This window comes from Petaurus breviceps, unplaced genomic scaffold (genome assembly GCF_028583685.1).
Source record: "Petaurus breviceps papuanus isolate PSGF00001 unplaced genomic scaffold, PetGlider_PUasm1.0 128, whole genome shotgun sequence".
NCBI lineage: Eukaryota > Metazoa > Chordata > Mammalia > Diprotodontia > Petauridae > Petaurus > Petaurus breviceps.
The window spans coordinates 7,189,857-7,203,966 of NW_027185664.1; the positions used below are offsets into that span (position 1 = coordinate 7,189,857).

General features: G+C 33.2%; 1 protein-coding gene across 3 annotated transcripts in view; it reads right to left on the reverse strand.

Annotated features, from left to right (window-relative positions):
- Positions 1-14,110, reverse strand: part of LOC138171962 (WD repeat-containing protein 7) — a 492,039-nt gene that overhangs the window by 266,862 nt on the left and 211,067 nt on the right. For all 3 annotated transcript variants that reach the window (XM_069101570.1, XM_069101552.1, XM_069101560.1), the window contains one exon: positions 13,254-13,367. In XM_069101570.1, coding sequence (XP_068957671.1) covers positions 13,254-13,367 — 114 coding nt within the window. The remainder of the gene's footprint in view (positions 1-13,253; positions 13,368-14,110) is intronic.

Sequence of the window (14,110 nt, forward strand, 5' to 3'; positions counted from 1 at the left end):
AGACTACCAAACATGACAGGGAGTCCTTTGGAGGAATGGAGTCAGAAATAGCCATAGTAATAGTTGTTTACTACTGAAGACTCATGACCTCATCACCAACACTACCTTCCATTTACCAAAACACTATCACAGAAACAAGAATGCTAAAGAAACAAACCAAGAAGAAAAGAATGAATCTGTAATGACATCTGTAATCAAAGCCACACCTACAAAAAAATACACAGAAATTCAACTAGAATTCCTAGAAGAGATTAAGTAAGAAGTGTGCTTTTTTAAGTCAGAAAAAGATTTTATAAATGAAATAAAAGTACTAGCAGAAATGGGGGGGAGGGAATGGGAATGCTTAGGGGAAAAATGAGAGTACTCAAGGAAAAATGAAAAGAAATGGGAGCTATTGAAGAAAGATGAGGAAACTAAATTAATAGCTTGGAACAAGAAGTATAAAATGTTATCTTATGACAGACTCCATGAAAATTAGAATGGACAAAAGAGAAGTTAATGACTATGTGAGACAATAAGAAATAGTAAAACAAAGTCAAAGCACTGACAAAAAAAGAAGAAAGCATAAGGTATTTCATATCTAAAACAAGTGACCTGGAAAACAGATTAAGGATGAATAATTTTAAGAATCACTGTAATACTTGAAAGTCATGAGAAAGAAAAAAAAAAACCTTAACATCTTATTTCAAGAAATCCTTAATTTAAAAAAAAATTGACCAGGTTTCTAAGATGTAAGTGCAAAGTAAAAACATTAAGAATCCATTATAACCTTGTGAAAGAAACCCCCAAATGAAAATACCCAGGAATATTATATATAAAATTCAGCATTTCTGGGTCAAAGAAAAAATAATCCAAGAAGTCAGAAAGAAAGAATTTAAATGCAAGGGAACAGAAGTTAAGATCATAGAAGACTTAGCAAACATCACCATAATGGAGCAGAATGCTTGAAATACAATATTCCAGAAGGCAAAAGACACAGGCTTACAACCAACTTACCCAGAAAAAAAAAACTGAATATAACCCTATAGACAGAAAAAGAAGATGAGCTTTAATGAAACACAGGACTTCCCAGCATTCTCCATGAAAAGAGCAGTGCTGCATTGAAATTGTAAAAAAACAAACAAAAGAGGCAAGAAAAAACATAAAAAAGGTCAACAGGAGCAAAACAAAGATTAATTCTTTAAAGTCTGATATAGGGAGATGACACAAGTTCTCTCAGAACACTATCATCAGGGGTCAAAGAGAGAATCTAATATAAAAGAGACATTGGGAATTTTTTTAATGCTTTGAAAATCTTAAGAGAAGAAAGGACACAGAAAGGAAAAGGAATATACTAAGGGGAGGGGGGGGAAAGGAGAATAAAATTAACTTGCATAATTTGGATGCACAGATAGAAGCCTATACAAAAAGGAAAAGATGAGGGGAGCTGGTGACACTTGAACTTCATTTTCATTTGAACTGGTCAAAAAAGAAAAGAATAAACACACACAGTTGAAAGCTGAAATACACTTCACTAAACAGGAAAACAGGAGAGAAGGAGGAAGAGAAATTAATAGATAGATTTGCCCCTGAAACAAAACAAACTCTAATCAAGAGGGACTTAAAAGGGGGGGAAAAGTATGAGAACATGCAGTACATAGCTCTGAGTAGGGAAAGTAAAGAGTAGAAAGGGGTCAGAAGAAGACTGCATCAAATTTAAAGTACTGATCCTCACATTCCTTCTCTCTTACCACCCTTTTTTTTTTTTAAAGGGGACAAGACAGGATGGGAAAACTCTAATCAAAATAATTCCAGAGGACTCACGATGAAACATACTACCCAACTTGTAACAGAGCAACTTCGTTAATTTAAACTATGTTATTAAAAACAAAAACATTTTTGTCTTTGCATTTTTACTAGCATCAATTCATTTTGGCCTCATACTCTTATTATCAGGCCATGCCAATTTTTGTATTTGATCTATAGTCATTCATCCCCTCCTTTTTTGCACATATTCTTAGAAAATATGAACTCATAAGAAAACTCAATATGGAACTTTCCCCATACATCCTGAGTCTAAGACTTTAGAGTCTATCCATAGGACCAATTTTTCATCCAAGTTTTAAAATCAATTTTGGTAAAGTCTAAGATTCATTTCTAAAAATGTCCAAAATTCACTTTCTACACTATTATGGACATCAAGCTAAGGTGGCAACTTTCTCTCAAGATTCCGCTCATCAAACAGTTCTTTTCCACCTTGGTCAGAATTAATTCAAAGACTCACTTCAAAAGGAATAAAAATGGGGATCATAGGCCAAAGCTGAAAAGCTTAGGATATCAATAAAATATCACTAATTCATAGTCTGAGCATTTGTCATCTGTGATTATTTGAACCAAGGATAAGCAGAAGCTCACCTTTGCACTACTTAAAGGAAAAGGTTTACTAATCAAATTAATAACAAATATTTTAGGTAGCAATATTCCAAGCATTAGCAATAATGGTAAACAATTACTCTAACTACATAAGATGCTTGCCTGCCAAGTAAAATAAATTCTAACAGTTAAAAAGCAGGATTACCATTGAAAGTACCTATCATTTCACTTGCAGTTAAATTGCTCTTAACAGAACAAATATGTGCTTTGATAGGAGGTACCAATAGACTTTCGTATTTGAAGTTTAAGAGTCTGTCTTTTACATTTCTCTTTATTAAATTCTTAACTTAATTCCATATTTTAGTTTTGTTTTTAATTACATCCTTTTATTTATACCTTTAAAGTAGCTCTATTGGTAGTACCTCTTCCCTCCTAAAAAAACTCTATTTTTGTTTTTAAAAGAGTGCAGGAAATTTTTAAAAGACCCTATGGTTTTCTCTATTTCAAACTAAGCACACTCTTGATCAAATCACTTACTTTAACAGGTAAAAGAGGAAAAACTTCTCATTTTATTATCATTTTATATTTCCTGTGTCCTTTTGATGTGCATAAAAGCAACTTACCAATTTGCTACACCTGAAAATACATGTTAACTTTTAATTCAATTTCAAATTAAACATTAAAAATAAGTATGAATTTTAGTCCAAAAATAAATTTTAGGATGTTTAAGTTAGATGGCAGATTTAGTGATATGTATCTTTAAAGTGAATATTTATACCTTTCAGTGGGTCTCAGTTTCCTTATCTGTAAAATGAAATGGTGGAAGAACAAACATTACATATAGTGGAGAAAAGGTAGAGGTCTTTCCAATAACATCAGGCCTTTCCAATAAACATGTCTAATATCATCAATACTATTTATTAGTCCTACGAATGGGACATTTCATAGCAATAACATAAGGATGGGAAGTTGCGGGAATAAAACAAGCAAAGTGGAAAAATTGTTACTTTTTGCTGATAGATGATAGATGATGATTTACTTAGGAAACCCTAGAGCCAACAAAAAGCGTTTATTGAAATGATTAAGAAATACAGCAAAGTTTCAGGATATAAGATAAATTTGCATAAATCATCAGCATTCCTATATAGTAACAACAAAGCCCAGAATAAAGAATTAAAAAGAAAAGTTCCATTCAAAATAAATAGTGAAGATATGAAATATTTAGGATTGTATCTACAAAGATACATGCAAAAGTATGCAAATCAAATTATAAAATACTCTGCAAAAGTAGGCCTAAACAGAGAAATAATAATATTCATAGGGAAGTAGAGTCAATATAAAGAAAATGACAATATTATTTATTCATTGACTTACCAGTCAAACCACCAAAAGATAATTTTATAGAGCTAGAAAAATAACAATGAAATTCATTTGAAAAAAAAAGTCAAAAATACCATGGGTAATAATGAAAAAAAAAGTAGAAAGGAAGGAGATATTTAATTATTAGATTTCAAAATATGCTACAAAGAAGTAATTATTAAAAATTATTTGGCACTTCACTAAAGAAATAAAGAGGTTGATCAATGGAACAGATTTAGGTATTTAATCAAGCAAATACAGTAGCAGAGTATTAAAAAAAAAGATCTAAGTTACTGGAGTAAGAATTCACTATTTCACAAAAAGTACCAGAGAAAATGTCAAACAGAAATCTGGTACAGATCAATGCCTTATGCCACATTGTAAGATAAACTCTAAATGGATACATGACTTAGAAATAAAAGGTGATATAAGCAAACTAGAAGAACAAGGAATTACCTGTCAGATTAATAGATAGAGAAAGAGTTCATGACTAAACAAATGATAGAGATCATAAAAAATGAAATGGATTATTTTGTTATATGAAATTGAAAAGATTTTTTTCATAAAAAAATTCAATGCAATTGGGGGAAAATCTTTGCAGTGAGTTTCTCTGATAAAAGATATCCTATCTAAGATATAAACTCGTTCAAATTATAAGACACAGAGCCACTCCCCAATTGATAAATGGTGAAAAGTTATGGAGAGGTAATTTTTAAAGGAAGCAATCTAAGCTATAAAGAATCATATCTTTTAATATCTCCACATCACTAGTAATTAGAGAAATGCAAATTAAAACAACTCTGTGCATCAGATTGGCAAAGATGACAAAAGAGGAAGATTACAAGAGTTGAAGGGGCTGCGGAAAAACAAGCACAATAACTGTTAGTGAAGCTGTGAACTGGTCTAGTCATTCTGTAAAGCAATGCATTACTTAACTGTGACCAAGGCATTGAACTGTGATCCTATGGGGAGCCTGTATATCGAAGAGATCAAAGAACAAAGAAAAAGATCCCTGTACACAAAAATTTTGTAGCAGCAATTTTTGTAGTAGCCAAAAAATAGAAACCAAGAGGATATTTACCTATTGGGGAAAAGATAAAAACACGTGGCAAATGAATATTATAGAATATTATGTCATAAAAAATGATTAAATGAGTAGTTTCAGGATAAACTAGGAAGAACTCTATGATCTGAATCAAAGGGAAATGAACAGAACTAACAGAATAATTTACATAATGATAATAAAGTCATAGAGAAAAGCAACTTTGAAAAAGTTTACATCAGGAGGGGCAGAGCCAAGATGGCAGCATAGAAGTAGGGAAAATTCCCTGTGCTCCTCCTATAACCACCTCAAATACCTATAAAAAATGACTCTAAACAAACTTTAGGGCTACAGATACTACAAAGTGACAGAGAGAAACAAATCTCCGGCTGAAGAAAGCCTGGCAGACAAACAGGAAGGGTTCATCTCAGCGTGCTGGGAGCCTAGCCCAGCCCTGTGTGAGTCCATGGTTTTAGCCTCAGGGTGGCCCGATCAGCTGCAGCTAGAAGGACATCAGGAGAGTAGATCACCAGAAGTTGTGGCGGTTTCCAGAATTATCAAGCCATAAATGCCAAAGGCAAAGTAAGAGGTCGGAGTAGACTTTGGGAACAGGAAGTCCGGGAGTGTGGTCCAGCCTCTGCCCCCAGAAGGGAGAAGCAGCTGAGGCACAGTGACCACCACCAGGTGGCTGCGTCAGAGTTCCTGTCCTACAGGTTGTAGGGGGACCAAATACCATGTATACTAATATTGGAGAATGAAGATAATAGTAGTATCATGGCAGATAAGGTCTAAGTCACCTATAAGCATACTCATGGAACAGCAAAACATTTTTTACTGTGTATGTGTGTGTATATACATATATACAAATATTACAATTTAGTATAATATGTAATGAAATGCTAATTGATATGCTCTCTTAGACTTAGACTAAAGTGCTTGCTAGGCCTAGAGGTAATTTTAAAAGATTAAATATTAACATTTTATGAAATTGGTGATGTGCTGAAAGAACTTTTAAAAGTTTGATGGGGAAAAAAATGGAAAACAGAAAAATAGAAATTCATCATTTTGAAGAAATATTTAATATTCAGTTGTAAAATTGGCTTCCAGAGAGAATGTAATTAGAAATTTGTTTTCTTTTCCTTTACTAAAATACATCTGATTTCATTGACTCCAATGCACATCACAACCCAATCATATGACTTCATGTACAATAAATGTAGTAAGTACCAACATTCAACCTCAATAATCAACATTCAACTATATTATGTTGCATTAAAATGTGTTAAAATCTGAATAGTATAAATAGATAGTGTTATTTAGCTGATCTTTTCTTATCCAAAAGAAAAAATATACATAGCAAGATGAATTATCTGAAATGGAATATTTTATTTGCAAAACAACAAAAGTCACATTAGTTTACCTCTCTTAATTTCTCTTCTCATAAAAACCACATGAGAAATAAGTCTAAAACTTTGCTAATCTATAATAATCCAATGGTGTCAACATGGTATAACGCTGCATTTTTTTCAATAGCTAACACCCTTTAAACACAAAAATAAAGAAGCCAATTTAGAGTTGTAGATTAAAAGGCACATGAATTCAGCAGTAATTTTCCAATAGCTAGTTAAAACAAAGTAAAAAAATAAAAATATTTAGTCATTCAGGAGTTGCAAATATGTGAATGCATTTGTTCTTGAAAGTGAACTACAGTTCAATAGATATAGGATACTTTTTGTGAATGCTGCTGTTACAAAAGCATTACTTCTTTCTATATATAGAAGACCCAATTTTTTTTCCTTCAGATATGACTTGTACTTTAGTAAAGGGTAAAAATCCCATATCTTTTAGTCAGAAGGAATATATAAACGTTTCATGAGTTGAGCCTTCAGAAAAATGTAATGCGTGCAAATCAATAGTTAGTTTCAGTCTAAAAGTCCTTCAGCTATATCATAATATTCCAGAGATATTGACATTCAGCATATGAAAAAAAGTTTAAATTTTATTCTGCCATCACTTATTTTTAAAATATAGACAGTCATTCAAAAATTTTAAGCATGTATGAAACATAAACATGAAATATTTGTTAGAAGTGGAAAAATATTTATATTTGAAGATTTTTCTTGGGACTATAATCCTATAAAATTGTGTATTACAGAGCAACCATACAATCTGACCAAGAAAAAAAAATTGTTTTGCAGAAGTTATAGTATAAATTAAAATAATTAGCAAGTAAAAATAGCTCTCAAGTACATTACACTTAGCATTTTAAACTGCATTTTTACAGATGAGGAAACTGAGTGAGGTCAAATAACTTACCAAGGACACACAACAAAGAAAGTGGCAGGGCTGAGGTCCAAACCCAGACTTCCTGTTTCCTAGTTAAAGTGATCATGCCATATCACCCTTGCTTTTCATGAATTTAAGTTAAGTGTATGTATGTATGTGTGTGTATATATATCTAAAATAAAGGTAATGCTCAATTCATTTTGTGATCTAGTATAATAAAACTTTCCCAAATTAATTTTTTTAATAAATCAAAGCTTCTGGGCATGGTAGCAGATATCTGTACCCCAAAAAGCTGATATGGATAGATCTCTCTGAGCTCAGAAGTTCTGGGATGCAGGAAGGTCGGTGCTGATTAGAAAGCTATATAAAAGTCTAGCACCACAATGTGGCCCCCAAGGTGAGGCCCCTGGGACAGAAAGTCACCAACCTGCCTAAGGAGGATTCAAATGACCCAGGTCAGCAAAACATAGAAGGTCAAAACCTTTGAGTCAATCAGTATAGGAAATGAGCTGGGAGTAATCACTGAATTTCCAGCCTGACCAAGGGAGGACTTGGCCCAGATTCCCAATACCTTCAAAAAAAATAAATTAAAGCTGAGTTAAATAAGACCAAGAACGTTTATAGTATTGTTTTGATTATAAGATCACATAATCATGTAATTCCTCTCAACTTCAGGTTCCTCATCAATAAAATGATAGATTTTGTTAGACAGACCCTTAAATCCAACACTGCTGGGATTGTATTACATATGCAAATCAATTTTTAAAAAAACTTTACAAATTTGAGAATGTTGAGGTACCAAAATATACATTAGACGTAAATTTGTTAGACTTATTTTTTTCCAAGCACTGCAATAAACAGTATAAATTGTATGTAATCATTTGTACCCAATTCCTCCCTCATTGTGCACTTGTTTCTATTTTTGCTACAAATGATAATTTACTAACTTCCAGTACAATCTGCTAAGAACTTAATGCTAAATTCATGAAGCTACATAATCTTCAGTATTATTCCATGTGGATTTTTAATAAAATTTTAAATGACATTAAAAATTAAATAAAAAGGACACATGCAAAAGTAAAAGCTCACATAAACAAAAAGAGTAGCTGAATAGCAAACACAAGGAAATAGAAAGAATTCTATTGTTACTGTTGCTGCAAAGGCTATTTACTTGTAAGAACACATTTTTATTTTAAAAGGATGACAATACCTGAGGTAATTCCATTAAGAGAAAAAGCGTGTCAAGTATCGCTACGTTATCACCAAAAAATGTTTTCCTAAAATAGGAACATTTTGCTTCTTTGTATTTTGTGTGAACATTTAACGTTTTCTATCTATACCAAGTACACTATCTTAATTCCTAAAAGTATTGGTGTGAAAGTGATCATTTTTTCTTAAATATAACTAAATAAAAGTGTTTGGTAAACCTTAAGTTGCCCAATGCACATTGGCATTACTTTGTTGAGCCTATCAATAGATATTAGCTTTAAAAAGGGACATACAGAAAAAAAGCTGTACCATATTTTTTAAATGACAAGGTGAGGATTTAAACTGTCTCAATCAAGACTCAATTTTTACTTCCTCCAGTTTTCCAGCTGTTCTCTTCAGTTAAGACTATTCATTTCAAATAAATTTAATTGGATCCAATTGATCTTAGACTACATTTATACAGCATTATCCATGTGTCTCTACCTTCATAAGGCAATCATTTAGTAAGGAAAGGTTTAAAGCTCAGATTCTCTTTATCCTACATAACATTTCAGTAGGTAACATTTACATTTCAAATACTCACTTTTTTTTTTTTTGCTTTTTGGAGGGCAATTGGGGGTAAGTGACTTGCCCAAGGTCACACGACTAGTTTTTGTGTTAAGTGTCTGAAGCCACATTTGAACTCAGGTCCTCCTGAATCCAGGGCTGATACTTTATTCGCTGTGCCACCTAGCCGCCCCTCACTTATTGTTTAAAAAAAAAGGGGGGGGGTATTTTTTTTCTTTTAAATGGCTATTCTGAGTTTAATATAGTGTACAAAAAAGTAACTGCATTTACAAATTAAATAACTTGACAAAACTAAAATTAAAATGCCAAATTACAATGAAGAAACTAAAATAATAGGGTAGAGTATCCTAAAAAACCATTTCAGGTTAGGATTTTGTAACCATATAACAAAATGGACAAAACCACTATGACAAAATTACTACTCATATACTTTATAAAGAAAAATTCATAGATCCATTCTTGTGTGACACATGAGACAATAGGATACATTTTCCCCAAAAGGGGAATAATGAGCTATCATTGCCCATTTTCCCTTAAAGTTTCAGTGCAAAACAACACAGCAGGCCCCAAAATAAGATTATTATGTCTCATATAATTTCCTCACATTGTGCCCACTATATTTTTCATAATGTAATTTATATAAGCTTCCAGTCAATAAAAAGAAATATGGTTTTCTTTCAAACACTCACAAAAATCTATACACAACTCAATCACATCACACAATCTCAAGGCAACCTGAGCCACCTGTAGACTATAGCATGTGAGTTGCTTTGACAATATATTAAGGAGTCTCTTTTAGTTATTTAAATTTTTTGGACTCTAGTACCCCTCATGTAAACTGGCATGAAAAGAACAAATCAATCAAAGAAAACCGAACGACATATCTTTAATGTATATCTGATTTATTTTCTTAAGGACTTACATGATGTATATTTTCAAATGAATTAGCTTTCACAAAATAGACTCCTTTTTATATTCTTGGCTTTGTTATTATTAAAATTTAAAATGTGTTGGTATAGGCTAATACTACCACATAGCACTAATAAAGTATATACCCAAACTTTTATGTGTTGATTTACTTATGTTTTGGTACTAATTTTTTTTAAAAACTCAAATCAAAATAAATAGCTCTACTCTGACCCAAACATCTTTTTAATTAACCCTGTTTTATGAAGTGAAATATTACTTTCATAAAACATTTATCTATTAGGTTAAGGAGCAAGGAAGTAGAGGAATTAAGACATGCAAAAATATTGATAGTACCATAGAGAAAGTCATATAAGAACTGTAAAGAAAATTTTAAAAGGAGATTAATTTTACTTAGTAACCACTTAATCAAATTCCACAAATACAAATTGCTAAATTAATTGTTAGAATTTCTGAAAGTTTCTATTTAATTTGGAATTAAACTGTTTTTCACCAAATGATTATAATATCTAAACATTTTAAAGTTAATGTAAGAAGCAAAAAATTTATAGTCGTCACAACCCACAAACTATCCTCACTTTTATTTGCAAAACTTGTAAATATGGCTAAAAATAAAACCATCCCAAGTTAGGCAACTAAGTCCACATTTGCTGTATGTGGGTCAAGCATTAAAGCTCTGTAATGAACTAGATTTTAGGTTTGCAATTGTCAAGGGAAATCATTAGGCTGCTTCAACTCTATTCCCAATGGAAAAATTTTAAATCCACTCAGGTGATAAAGGCTGTTAGGAGGTAAGATAATAATGGATTATAATAAGAACAGATGACTTCAACAGGTTACATTTTGACATTAACTAATGATTATATTTGTATATGTATATACAAATGTGTATACATTTGTGTATACATATAGTTACTGACACAGTGAAGTACGTAGATCACAATTTTACTTTCATATATAATTTCAACTCGCCCAATTCATAAATATATTTCTAAATCTTAAAAATGACAATAATCTCCATTTATTTTGAAGCTATTTGAAGCCAGTGACTGTTTTTTGCCTTTCTCTGTGTGCCTGATGTCACTACAATACCCAGCATACAAGTAAGCACTTAATAAATACTCGTTGACTGTCTTAAATTTTAATGTGTACATAATTCCAAGCTACATATTTCATTTTAAAATTACTGCTACAAAACTAATAATTGTTTTATAAGACTGTTTAACATCAAAGAATCTTGCTTATATTATTAGAAATAATTTTTTTAAGTTTTTATCAAAACATTTATAAATCTTTCCATACCAAATAGAATGTTTATATCATGTAACTCTATTGCTTTAAGCGTTCAAAGATTTTGCTGGAGAATAGCACAATCAACACTAGCCATTAGTCATTTCTCTATTAAGCAATTGCAGATTGGACTTTGGTTCGCCAATAACGCTGCTGTGCATAGAGCATACTGCTATTTGTGCTGCAGCTATTTTGCCTGATGGTTTCAAAATGACACCATCATTCCAAACAAAGAAACTTCCCCAAATGCATCACACCACATAAAGTTATTTGATGTAGTTTCCTAGTTTTACATAGTTATACAGTCTTGTGAAAGTATCCCTAAAGTATTTCTGCTGCCTTCTTTACCTATAATCACATCAATTCAATTCATCACACTACTGCTGTTCATGCAACCACTATCAGATAACCTCCACATATGCCCTGCCTAGAGACGAATTAAAGCAAACTACTTCTCTGATGGTGGAAAAAATATTAAGCAATGTGAATAGTATCTTGTTATTTGACATTAAGGAATAATGATGAAACTTTTCAAACTACATGATATAATATCAGAGGCAATAATAAAGAAAAAATAAATACTACTATCCAAAAGGCTTTCTCAATTAGACTTGAAGTTGGGCCACACATTGGCATCACAATCCATTTCAGAAAGTGGAATATAGTTCCACAATGGTTTTTCTCTTTACCCAGTCTTCTATTTTTTTTTTTTGGCTACTCAATACTTAAATCCTATAGGAACAATGGATCTTCACCCAAAGTAACCTTTTACAATTACAGTGAAGTGAGGTGAAAGGCATGCATCAAGTCCCACATCTTTTCCCTCCAGTACATATTATATATGTGTGTATGTCTTTCCAACATGGTACCTACACTATTACAGGTAGACAGGTGGTACAGTGGATAGAGTGCTGGGCCTGGAGTTATTAGGAACTCATTTTTCTGAGTTCAAATCGGATCTCAGACACCTATCAGCTATGTGACCTTGGGTAAGTCACTTAACCCTGTTTGCCTCCATTCCTCATCTGTAAAGTGAGCTGGAGAAGGCTATGACAAACCATTCCGGCATCTTTACTAAAAAAACCAAAACCCTAAATGGGCTCGTGAAGAACCAGACGTGGCCGGGAAGACTGAACAGCAGCAGCAGCGGCAGCAGCAGCAGCGACTCACACTGTAACTTCTCGTTGGCTTTTCCACCTGCAGCCTCCCGGCGCCGACGTCATCCTCTACGTCACTCTCTCAGAGTATCGAACCATCGCACTGGCCTTTAGAAAGCTAAAGCCTTCGCAGCTCTCTACCAGCCAATCACAGCCTCACTGTCTGCGCTGTCCTCCACTGGGCCCGAGCCAATTCTGCTGCACTTACTGAAGAAGGAGAAGGGGCGCTTCCATTCTCCCTCACCCTGAGGAATCCCAAATTCACACAGTTTCATTACTGTCTGAAGTCTTCCTGTAGCCTTTACCTATCTCACAGTTTCTAGGAAATGGCCTAAGATGATTTCCATGACACACCTAAGGCCTAGAAAATGAACAGCAAAGTAAGAAGAAGGTGACTGGCAAGCGGCGGGAAGGATGCAGAAGGCAGAGGAGACGCAAGGGTGAAACACTGAGAAAATCCATTTACTCCCAAATAAAACGAGATCACTTATTTTTCCTATTTAATATCAACCACTCTGAAAATGCATCAGCACAATATCTTTATAACGCTTCTGCGCTCATAAATATAGCCTTCTTCTGAAACGTGCACTAGAAATTTACCAGAACGCTATCTCAACAAAGGTATCTTAAGGTTTCTATGTCAAAGGGAGATACATGTGTGGACGTGCACATGCGCACGCACACACTCATAACATTTGAGAGCCAGAAGTTGCCTCATCGTTAATCCAGATAATTATGGAACATGATTTTACTTGTGTTTATAATGACATTTTTACGGAACTTGAACTGACCATATGTTAAACTTGTCTAACTTGTTAGATTTTAAAAGAAATTGCTTATTCCATCCTTAGTCTACACTTGTTAGGTCCTAAACTGCCAGTGCTAAATACCTAATTACCTGATTAACTCATCTTGTATTCTCCCTTTCTCTTTGTGTGCATCATTAGATAAGAGAAGCTCTTACTTACAAAATTATAATTCCTCTCATTTTGAACTATAACCAGATGATTTTTTAAAAAGAATTGCATATATCTTGATAAAAATTGTATCACTGTCACAAATACCTGCTGTGATGTCATCATCGACAAGATCATGTTCTTCTTCTTGCACTTTAGTTTCAGTCCCCAAGGCATCTGGACTGGCAGTCGCAGTCTGAATGGATTCTGCGGTCACTCCAGCTAAAATAAGTGAAATAATAAAAACTGAGTCTAATCAAATGGAACAAAAATGGTGGTGGTGGCGGGGGGGGGGGGATTCCAAATCATGTGAATTTGTTTACAGCAATCAAACCATCAGAAAGAAAGATTAATATCCATTCAAAGATACACAAGTCAATAAAAAGGCTGCATGTATGCATATGTACGTTTTAAGAAGAGTAAACTAATTTCTACTAGAGTTAGCCATCATAAAAGAATGGAAAGATAAAGTATTATTGTATCAGTTTTGGAGATGAGGAAACTGAGGTTGATGCTAAATGACTAATTTATCTTTACAGTTAATAAATATCAAAGCCTGGACAGAAATACACTACTAGCTACAGTGTTAATTCCTTTCTTTTTCTAAAGTAAACAAATGCTAAGATAAAACAGAGTTAGAAATACAATAAGACATAAAGCCATACATTCTTACTATTTAGCAATTAGTTGTTTTACTGCAGATCAGCTAAAGACAGTTTTCTACAAAGGGGCCAAAATATAATTACTATCTTAATCAAGTAAGAAGTATTTTTTTAGTACCTACAATCCTCAGCCCCTTTAACTGGACCCTTTGACTGGAAGGTAGGGCCATGGGATCCAGAGCTGCTTTGTAAATAAAGGGGTGGTTCGCTCAGCAAGGCTGCTCTCCCCATTTTCCAAAAGCTACCGGTACCTGGCTTTTGGACTTCTGTGGAACTCTCCATCATGCACCTTCACTGAGTACC